General features: G+C 40.7%; 1 protein-coding gene across 1 annotated transcript in view; it reads left to right on the top strand.

Moving 5' to 3' along the window:
* The first annotated feature begins 1153 nt into the window (after positions 1-1153).
* The window catches only part of TMEM131 (transmembrane protein 131), a 228844-nt gene continuing 218251 nt past the window's right edge, over positions 1154-11746 (top strand). Inside the window, exon 1 of the mRNA XM_027621084.2 lies at positions 1154-1466. Coding sequence (XP_027476885.1) covers positions 1286-1466 — 181 coding nt within the window. The 5' untranslated portion in view covers positions 1154-1285. The remainder of the gene's footprint in view (positions 1467-11746) is intronic.

Raw genomic sequence — 11746 nt, 5'->3', positions numbered from 1 at the left:
TTAAAAATATATTAATTTATAAATAAAAAACTTAAGTGCTTGCTTGACAAAGAAGACTACTGCATAGGGTAGCACTTTGAGTTTCTTTTGTAAGCCTTTCTGAAATCTTATTTTCCTTGGAAAGAGGCAGAAGAAGGCTTCCTGAAGGATACTAAAGAAGGCGTTTGATTTGGGCCTTGCAGGCACTAGCTGTATAAAACGTCTTAAGAATTTCCAAGACGGTCAAAGCCAGCATGTCCACTGGGCACTTTCTAAAGAACGATCGGCCCTCCCCGTCCAGGGTCACTGCTGCTTTATATACACACAGCAAAGGATTTTCCCGCAGCAAAGCAGGCACAATTCCAAGAGCAAGATGATTCCATTAAGCGCTTCTGGGTAGTGTGTCTTGAGGATATAACGATGAACGGAGTGGGTCCCAGTCCTCAAGGAAGCGCCAGGAACTGAATCAGGCCAGGAGTATTCTCAGGCGGCCCGAAAGGTGGAAGTGAGACGCGGAGGAGTCACTGGAATGGATTTTCCGCGCTGGGCCTCGAGGTCCGGACGCGCACCCAGTCCTCTGGATGGCTCTCGCATTGCAGTACCAGAGACGCAAGTGGTTAGTTCCCGCCTTGGAGCAGCGGGCGAACCACCCCTAGTGCCCCAATGTACCTCCCGGCCCCGCCCACACCCCAAGGCGGCTGCGCGGCAAGGCCTCCTTGTCTCCACGTGATTGCCGTCACTGCCTCTGCGAAGCGTGAACCGCCATCATAAGTCCTGGCGGCTGGGCCCGGGCCTGCCTCCCTCCTCCTCCTTCGCGGGACAGCGGTGACAGGCTGGGGTTGTACTGCCCGCATCCTGTCCGGCCGGTGAAGCCGTGGGCCTCCGAGAGCGGGACAAGAAATTCGGACCCACAGACTCCGGGGCAGACAGACTGACCTGCTGGCCCACTAGGTGACGGTACGGCGGGGGCGGTGCCCAGGGCCGCGCCCCGCCCCTCGCAGGCCAGCGCCCAGAGCCCGCGGCCCGTGCCCGTTTCCAGTATGGCCGCCCGCCGTGCTTGACCCGTGGCCTCTCCGCTTCGACTCTTCGTAGGCGATGCCAAGGCCGAGGCCGTGACTGACACTCCTGCTCACACGCACGCACGGACCCGGACCCACGCCCGGAGCCCCAGCCCTGGGCCCGGAACCGCTCTCGCCCCCGGCGCCGCGTCCAAAGCCTGGACCACGGCTCCCGCGCCGCCGCTGCCGCCGCCTCGCCGAGAAGGGCCGCGCCGGACTTGGAGCGCGGCGGCCCCCGGCCGGCAGGGATGGGGAAGCGGGCTGGAGGAGGAGCAGCAGGAGCCGCCGCCGCCTCCACGTCCGCAGGGGCCGGTGTGGAGCCCGCGGCCAGCCGCGGCGGGGGCCCGCGGAGTGCGGCCGCCGGCCTACTGGGAGCGCTGCACCTGGTGATGACCCTCGTAGTGGCCGCGGCGCGGGCGGAGAAGGAAGGTGGGTGTCAGCCGGCCGGCATCTCCCAGGCCCGGCCCCGCGGCTGTCAGCGCGCCCTCGCGGAGGCGGCCGCCGGGCTGCGAGCGGGGAGGAAGGGCTGCGGCTCCGGGCTCGGAGGTTGGCCGAGCGCGCAGCTCCGTCCGGCGCAAAGTTGCTCGGTCGAGTCCCGTCCCGAGCCGGGAACTTGCAGTTCCAGTGCCAACTCGCGGCGTTGGCTGCACGGAGTTTTTCTTGTTCTCCGTGATTCCTTCCCCTTGTCTTTCCTCTTGACTGCTGTCACTGCCTTTTCAAAACTTCCTGAGTTCTCGTATCTTCTTGCCACTTGGCTCACTGTGTAGGAGGGGCATATTTTTAGACTTGATTGCTGTTAATACTAAAATTTTAGGACACTTTCCCCCCTTTGGTTGTGGTTTTGATAACGGCGTGCACATAGAAAATGTAGTAAAAATAGCAAGACTGGTGGAAAGGGTTCAAAACATAGCTTACAAAATTTTACTTTGAATTTGTTCAAACATTTCTTGAAGAGGAATCTTGTTTCTTCAGCTTCTCTCTCCTTTATCGCTTTGCAGTATTGGTTGTTTAGCTAGCAGTTCGGTATATATAATACAATTCTGTTTAATTCTCTGGTAAGCTATTGGAAGTCTGTTTACATTTTTAATTTATTTTAAGATTGGGTGTCATCTTTAATGTGGCAGAATTTAAAAACAAATACTGTTTCTAGTTTGCAAACCTTTATTGTAATTTAGTTAAGAACTGACCCCTATTTAAAAAAAAATCATTAGTATCGAATGATACTAATGTAAAACTGGTACTTCTACAGGGTTAAAAATTATTTTGTAACCTAGAGGACCAAATCTGTAGTTGTGTCGGCGCTACCGGTTTTTGAGCCTAGGGAAATGAGTGGTCACAGAGCTTTCACAAAGAAATCACCAGAAGTGAATGGTTTTTAAAAAGCTAAGCAGAACTTGTTAGTTTAGCTTCCACTTTCCACTAAACTGCCACTACAAGAAAATAATGTCTTGCCGCGGTAACTTTCCGGTTGGTGTTCTGCTTTATGATTTAAGTCACTTGTTATCGTTATTGAAGGCAATAGCTAAATGCAAACCAAATTAAAGTACAAATGTGTTTCTCTCTACTGTTCAAAACATTCCATTCTCTCATTTAACTCTGTAAGCAACCGTAGTCTGGATTAACATAGGTGGAAATTATTCAGAGAATTACCATCTATTGAAAGAATTAATTGACAGAGGCAAGATTATTTCCAGAATAAAATATTGCTGCTTTAGGACTAGTCAGGACTGTTACTGTCATAGTTCATTGATTGGTTACAGCTCTGCAGTTAGATGATTGTTACTATTGTGTGTCCCTAGTGTCCAGTATGGTCTGGCATGTAGTTGATGTCCAATAAAGCTGAAACAGTACAATAATTTAATGGGCATGTCTCCTTTTGTTCCAGGTAGTTCTTGGCAGGTATTGTGTCCTTGCTTCTCTGTTCTTAACCTTATACAGCGCCAGGCACACAGTAGGGACTTAACATTTGTTTGAGCGAATGACTGTCTTCATGGGCCATTAGCACAGGGAAATAAAATAATGATTGAGTCTCATAAAACATTAAGGTTATATTATCCTTCTGCTGCTTCCCCCCCCCCACAGCCATATATATGCTAATTTTCTGGGTATAGTTAACAAATCCCTTGTCTGAGAAATGTCAGCCTAAAATTATATTTGCTAATTTCCTATTTGTTTAGTTTATAAGTTTTAGTGAATATTTCTAATACCCATAAGTGTAAGGCTCAGCTGGGAGAATTTCTTGCCAGGGTGTAAAGTATGAAAAGATGTGGCTGAATCAGTCAGTGGTCCTGGCAGAATCAAACAGCTTTTGTGGCCCATGTTGTGTCCGTACGAACAGTTTGAATGTACAAACCAGCGAGTCAAGATATTTATGGTAATTATACTAATATAGAACATAAGCCTCTGCCCATCATCGATACAGTCTGGTTCTAATCAAGTATTCTGTGAAGGTTGCTCCAAAAATGGCCTGTGCTTTCAGCCTTCTTGCTGATAAAACTATAGTATTGTTTTTGTTTGAGTTAGTAGAAGAAATGAGATTGATTTTTACATGATGGTGATACCCTGAGTTTGGCATCTGATAGGTCACAAATACAGCATTTGCCCTAAAAATGTGCTGTTGAGTTTTTTCAGGAAGGCTGGGCAGATTTCTGAAGGTAGCTGAGTTCAGTTTGTCAATTTATACCCTGAGGATTTTTTTGTGTTTATTCTAGTAGAATAAACTGGTGATTTTTCAAAGTTAAAATTTTCCTGCAATATTAATGATGGTTCTCTGGGTATTTTGTATTTTGTATATTTTTCGTCAGTTGTAGCAGAATTTCACTAGAAAATCTTCACAACAGAATAAAACTCACTGTCTCTTGAAGAAAAACAGCAGAAATAGCTAAGTGCATTATCTAATGCAGTTTTTTATGTTTGGACTAGATGTTCATTTCCTTAAGTAAGAAGCATGAGCCATTCCTTGCCTTAACATCCTGGATGTTTTAACATTCCTGTATCTTAACATCCAATTTTACTGATCAGTGGGGGTGTATAATTATTTCAGAGAAAAGGGACCTTTCAGAATATTTTGGCTGTGCTCTACAGTTTGTAAGGATTTTGAAAGAGTTGGGAGAGGAAGAAGTTACTATGATTACTACAGATAACTCACTTATTCTGGATTGGTGTCAAAATTTTTCTTGAAGCTAAGATCTAGATATTGAGCATAGTGAAAATAGATATGTGTAGTAAAAATATAAAAATATGTATGAAAATATGTGTATGTATGTTAAACATATAATTTTTAGTTTTTTATTTTTATATTAAATAAAAATTATATATTAAATTTTTATAAAAAAATTTTGATTTTTTTAAAAAGATATTTATTTGAGAGAGAGAGGAGCAGGAGAGAGGCAAGCCGACTCCACTAAGCACCGAGCCCAATGCGGGACTTGATGACACGACCCTGAGATCAAGACCTAAGCCAAAACCCAGAGTCGGATGTCTAACCGACTGAGCCACCCAGGCGCCCCAGTAGTATTTTGATTTATTAATTTGCCCATTGTGGCCAGCAAATAGGAGCTTTTTAAAAGAGCATCTTATATCAGGTAATAAAGTTTCACTGTCAAATGGGTTTTTGGAAGGCATGGTTGTCTTTTAATTTATTATAAATAAAAAGCTACATTTTATGTATCTAGTAGATAATAAACTTGGATAAATTTCCAGGAATATGGTTGTTTTAATCTGTGACAAATTTCAATGTCACATGTATTATTAATTGGCTATTAATGGTAAGGCAAAGTTTGATACTCTTTATTAGGACTTTTAAACTTGTTTGCTGGATACATTTTTTTTTCTTTTAAGATTTTTTTGTTTTTTATTTGACAGAGAGTACAAGCAGGGGGAGTGGCAGGCAGAGGGAGAGGGAGAAGCAGGCTCCCCCGATGTGGGGGTCGATCCCAGGACCTTGGGATCATGACCTGAGCTGAAGGCAGACGCTTAACCATCTGAGCCACCCAGGATACTTTAGTTTTGTGTAGAAATTTTTGTTTTTAAGTTTGTATTTGTGACAGACACAGGAGGAAGGTCCAAAAATGTTTTATCTACAAAGCATATGAACAAAATACTTAGTAATAAAGGCCACAAGAAAAGAGATTAAAATGTAATTAGGGGATTTGTCTTAGGATGGTCGGATTGATTAGGAGTGGTATTTTTTTTCTAATCAAATTATTTGTAATGTAAAAATATTTTTAGAAGTGATTTTCTTAAGAGTGAGTTTTAATCTTTTGTATGGTGGTAGAATGGCTACTCTTTAATTTGAGCCTAGTAAGTAGAACGTTACTTTGTTAAAGCTGCTTCACTAATGAACTTTTGTTGGCTTACTTTTACTAAAAGCTGTTTGCTACTGCCAGAAGCTTTGGAATCCTGTAGTTGGAAAAAGTGTGTCCTCTCTTTCTCTTGTTAATGACTATTTTCCTTCTCTTTATAATCCTTTCAGTGGGTCCTCATAGACTCTTGCCAAAAAAGATCAGCTTTGAGAGTAGATGTAAAATCATCTAATTTGTTATCATCCGGAGTAGTAATAAGCCAAACTACTCTTGGGGAAAAATTAAATCATTGCTGAGTGCTTGATATTTTAGAAACTTTTTCATCTACACGTGGCTTGAGCTTTCTGACCGGCCTTGGCAGATGGAGAGGCCTTTTTTCTGGGGCTGAATTTTTCCTCACTATCTGTTTTAAGCAGCATCAGACACTGTTGATAGCTGCTTCTTGGAACTTTTCTCCTTTCATTTCCATGACTTTGTGCTTCTTGGTTATCATCCTGCCTTAGTCGTCAGTCACTGCTTTCTAGTCGCCCGTGGGATGTCTTCCTTCACATGTGTGTGCAGCCACCCACAGGCACTGCGCATGTCCAGGTCAGAATTATCTCACACCATCCTGGTTTCCCAGTTTTTATTAATGCTGTGATTATTCTCTGCCACATTGGTCTTGTTTTTGACCCCTTAGCAAGTGGTGTCAGTGTCTGTTCCCCATCTTGGTCAGCTCTCCCATGGCCTCCAGCCCGGAGGCATTGCAGTGGGCTCTCACCTCCGGACTTTCTCCATTTCTGTTTGCATTGTCTTTGTGACTCATTCTGACACATTTAGCAACTTAAAATTTTATGGGTGACATTTCTTCACCCAGATTGGAATTTTTGAACCTTGGTCAACAGCTGTGTATGTACATAGCAGGCATTCAGTTTTAAAAGAAGGTTTACCTAAAATGACCTTATCCTTCCCCCTTATACGGAGACTGGGCGGAGAGTCAAGAGTACAGGTGAAACTTGGACCTTGGTTGCTGGTGTCATTAGGAATTCTGCTATAATAAGACATAGGGTGACACCACTTTTTTCTTCTCTGCATGTTGCTTTTCCTTGTAACTGAGCGATATACACTTATGTAAACCACACTTTTGTAACTTTGGGATTTTAAGGTTTCAGATTCTGTTATACATCAATTTATAGATCATAAAACAGGCACAGAGAAATTAAGTAGTATTCTGAAGGTAACAGAGTTGGTAGGTAGTTGAGCCATGTTCATCCCAAGCCGTCTGTTCCTAGAACCAGCTATATAATCCTGGATGAGTACTTAAGGTAGTAGATTTTGATATATACCAGTTGGAGAAAGAGCAGAACTGCCAGTTCCTGCAGAGGCAGTGTATTAAGTATTCCACTGAAGTGCCCTTTTTTTTTTTAACCAGATGTAAACATCCATATCATCCATATCATTAACCATTAAAATGATCACAGGCCATTCTGGATCATGTACATTCTTAAAGGGAAACCAAGGAAACCCATGAATAGATAATCTAGGGAGCAGATACTGGGTAATGAAAGCTACTGACTCTGTTCTGAATGATTTAAGTACCTGATAGATTCTCAGGTCAAGATTAAGACTAAAATCTGTGAACATTCCTTAATTCTAGATTGGTATGACAAGTTAGCCTAGACATGAGGAGTATTCTCAGAAACTAGCCCTGATTAAAAGGAACTGGAGATAATCCGAAGGCTGGTGGTGGCATCAGCTTTTGACAATGGGAAAATCTCTTCGAGACTTCCATTAGAGGTCCAGGAGCTCCCAAAGAAGTTCATTTCTAATACTTTGTTCATTCTTATGAAGGCATTTTTGTGTTAGGTGGTCATTAGTTTCATTCATAGCACTAGATCAGTTTTTCTTTCATTCCTGTGTGATTGCCTTAGAAAGATTTTTAGAAAGCCATAACTCTTTGTCTGATTCATTTTGTTACATAGAGCACTTAGAGCAAAGGTCTGAAAAATGCCTAAAGTCTAAGAGGATCCTTGACATGTCTGTCACGATTAAGTGTCAAACCTGCTTTATTTGTTTGTTTCTATATAATTGTAAAAAAACACATAACATAAAATTTACCATCTTAACCATCTTAAGAGTACTGTCCAGTAGTATTAAGTGTATTCACATTGTTGTGGAACAGATCTCCAGAACTTTTTAATATTGTACAACTGAAACTCTATCCATGTCTTTTGAACAGCAACTCTCCATCTCTCTCCCCTGCTCCAGCCCCATCATTCTACTTTCTGTTTTTATGAATTTGAATATTTTAGATACCTCATATAAGTGGAATCATGCAGGGTCTTTTTGTCGCTGGCTTATTTCACTTAGCATAATGTCCTGAAGGTTCATCATATTGTAGCATGTGACAGGATTTCGTTCCTTTTTAAGGCTCAATAATATTCTGCTGTATTTATATACCATTTTTCCCCATTTCATTTATCCATTTACTCACCAATGGACATTTGGATTGCTTTGACTTCTTGGCTATTGTAAATAATTCTGCTATGGACATGGGTGTGCAAATGTCTCTTTGAGATCCTGCTTTTAATTCTTTTGGGATATATACCCACAAGTGGGATTACTGGGTCATATGGTAGTCCTATTTTTAATTTCTTAAGCAACTGCCATACTATTTTCCATAGTAGCTACACCATTTTACAATTCTACCAACAGTTCACAAACGTTCAGTTTCCCCACATTCTTGTTATCTTCTGTTACTTATCTTCTGTTTTTGTTTGTTTGTTTATGGTGGCTATCCTAATGAATGTAACGTTATATCTCATTGTGGTTTTCATTTGCATTCTTGTAAGTGATATTGAGCATCTTTTTATAGGCTTGTTGGCCATTCATATATATATATTTTTTTTTTTTTTTTGAGAAGTATCTATTCAAGTCCTTTGACCACTTTTAAATTGGGTTATTTCTGTTGTTGAGTTGCAGGAGTTCTTTATATATACTGGTTATTAACTCCTCATCAGATGGATGATTTGCAGATACTTTTCTCCCATTCCATAGGTTGCCCTTTTACTCTTTTGATTGTAACCTTTGATACACAGAAGTTTTTAAGTCTGATGCAGTCCCATTTGTCTGTTTTTGCTTTTGTTGCCTGCACTTTTAATGTCCTTCCCGAGAAAACATTGTCAAATTCGATGTCATGAAGCTTTTCCCCTGTTTTCTCTAGGAATTTTAGTTTTAGATCTTTCATTTTATTCTTTAATCTGTTTACAGTTAATTTTTGTATGAGTGTCCACATTCATTCTTTTGCTTGTGAATACCCTGTTTTCCCAGCACCATTTGTTGAAGAGATGTCCTTTCCCCAGTGAGTGGTCTTGGAACCCTTGTATGATGATCAGATATATGAGAATTTATTTCTGGGCTCTCTGTTCCATTGGTCTGTTTGTCTCTTAATGCAGGTACCACACTTTCCGTTACTGTAGCTTTGTTACATGTTTCAAAATCAGGAAGTGTAAATCCTCAGAGTTTGTTTTGGCTGTTTGGGGTCCCTTGAAATCCCATATGGATTTTAGGATGTTTTTTCTGTTTATGCAAAAAATGCTCTTGTTGTTTGATAGGGATTGCATGGAATCTGTAAATTGCTTTGGGTAGTTTGGACATCTAAACAGTATTGTCTTCCAGTTCCTGAACATGGGATGTCATTCCATTTATTTGTGTTGTCTTTAATTTCTTTCAGCAGTGTTTTGTAGTTTTCAATGTGTACAAGCCTTTCTTCTCTTGGTTATTATATTTATTCTTAGGTATTTTATTTTTTATGCTACTATAAATCAAACCTGCATTTTTTAACAAATTATCTCAATTATTGTATGACTAAGTGTTGTGAACTTGTAGTGTTTGAGAAAAGAAACATGCTCTGTATTTGAAACAAAATATTCTACATGCTTAAAGTATTTCCTTAGATTGCTTACCTATAAACTGAAACATATTTTAAGTCTTCTTAAGTTCTAAGAAATTTGTGACTATTTTCTAAATCAGTTACGATTGTAAAATGTTATGATGGTATAACTTTGTTTCTTAGCTAATTCTCTTTTATATAGTTATAGTATTACATTTGGATCAAAACATGTGATAGTAAAAAACTGTCGCAGCAGTAAAGTTTGAGAAATAGCTCAAGAGGGCTCTACTGATACAAATTAATTAGCAGTTTGTATCATGGTATGGCAAGGGCCCTACCTGGATATTCTTTTTTTGGGAATGATTAAGTTGGAAGCAGAAGATTTTCTAGGGAATTATTTACAGTGGAAAGGTGTGTCTAGAACTTAAGCCTTGTCTCAAGGCTCTTTATAAATAAAGTTTGTCATTCCAAAAGTTATTTGGTAGAGCAGTGCATAAGAGAGGGCAGTGTGCTTTTCAGACTGGATCACTTTAAGAAATGCTTGGTGAATTGGTGACTTCATCTGAAGTATTGCTTCTTGATTTGCAAATAGGGAATGAAGTAGTGGTTAGCACTACCAGGAGTCAATTTCTCTTTTCAGATCTTTCACATGTAGGTGAATTATTTCATATTTAAAGGTTTATCTCACCATACTGGGGGCTTCTCTTGGGTTCTGTCTGGATGTGAAAAAAGGTTACTTGAGACTCATGTTGAAGAGAAGAAAATGCAAGAAAGAAGGAGGCTGGAGTTAGATTGAATTTTAATAGGATCTTAGAGATTCTTGTAAATAGAAAATTTCTGAATGTTGTCAGTTCCTTCCCAGCTGCATTTGGGTTTATTTGTGTTCGTATAGGAGCATGAGCTTTTGGAGGGTAAGGACTGGGTCATGTTCTTCCTGGACCGAGCATTTTAAGTGTTTGAACACCTTCAGTCCTGTCTCGGTAGGAGAAGCAGTGAACCATAACCAATTAAAGATGAACCAGAATGAAGAAAAGGTATTTTTGAAATGGTAGTACTTACACAAGTTTGATTTTTCACCATTTTGGGACTATAGTATGTTTGCAGCTATTGCCTCTAATTGGTAATGCCTATAATTAATGACGATGGCTAATGTTTATCACGTAACTTTCTTTGTGCAAGCACTGTGTAATTGCTTTGCATACCTTATCTCATTTAATCCTCACATTAGCCCTATGTGGGGTTCCAGTCCTTCCTTAACTCTTCAGATCAGTTCTTGGTTACAGTTCCTCTGTGGCTGTCAGTACTCCTGGGGGGTGCTTGCTTGTGATAGTATAATACATGATTCTAATCTCCAGTAAAATGAGACAATATAACATATAATAAGTCCTCCTATGCATACAGTTTGGAGGTCAGTTTTGGAAAAACTTTTTTCACTTTCGCAAAAAATTCATGTTGATTGTAAAAATGAAACAAGTTATAAAATATGGATGAGTAAATGGAAAACAATTTCTATAATCAAGTACAAAGAACCAGGGCACCTGAGTGGCTCTGTTGGTTAAGTGTCCGACTCTTGGTTTCAGCTCAGGTCCTGATACCGCGGTTGTGGGATCGAGCCTTGCATCAGGCTCTGCGCTCAGTGCAGAGTCTGCTTCAGTTTCTCTCTCTCCCTCTCGCACACACTCTGGCTCTCTCTCTCAAATAGATAAATAAAAATAAAAAAAAAAAAACGAACATCAGTCATCAATTTTCTAGTCTCTGTTCCTTCTCTTGCTTTTTCTCCCCCTGCTCTCCATTTGAAAAATAGATATTTGCCACATGGCCTTTGAAAAAAACTATCAGTTCACATTTCAACAATATTTTATGAGGGTGCCTGCTTTCCCTCATTGGCTGTTACTCTTCTTTTAAGTCCTCACCAATCTGGCAAGAAGAGCTGTCACTTTGTTTTAATTGTTTTAAAAATTGCTACTGTTTCTTAACCACGGTTTCCTACCACTGAGTGATGAGACAGTCAGGTGTAAGAAGTACCTCAGGTTCAGAGAGGAGGGGTCAAGAGCTCTAGCTGGTATTCTGAGACTCATAACCTCGGGAGATTCTGAGTGATCCTAGGTAGTATTGTGCATATGGACCTAAGTCAAAATGTGTGTCCACGAAGAAAGAATTCCGGACACCACCATTCTGTATATGGCAAGGAATTGGAGGAGGAAGAACATATCTGAACTGCTTTGTGAGTTACCTCAGTCAGTGACATAACTCATGGCCTTGCCTAGGACTCTAAGAGGTAATATTGGGAAGTGGAAATAGTGACTCACAGTGTGGCTCTGGTCTCGGGTCATCTTCTGCTTTCTGGCTGTGTGACTTTGGTAAGTGTGATTGACCACTTTGTGTCGAAGTTTCATTATCCATGGGGTTAGGGATAATAACAGCATCTTTCTCATTGAGTTGTTGCAAAGATTTACTGAGGTGGTGGGTAAAAAGCTCTCAACACAGTGCCTGACACATTAAAAAAATTACTAGTAAGACCGAATACTGTTATA

The sequence above is a fragment of the Zalophus californianus genome, chromosome 8 (genome assembly GCF_009762305.2).
Source record: "Zalophus californianus isolate mZalCal1 chromosome 8, mZalCal1.pri.v2, whole genome shotgun sequence".
NCBI lineage: Eukaryota > Metazoa > Chordata > Mammalia > Carnivora > Otariidae > Zalophus > Zalophus californianus.
This window is presented reverse-complemented; position numbering and strand designations above follow the sequence as displayed.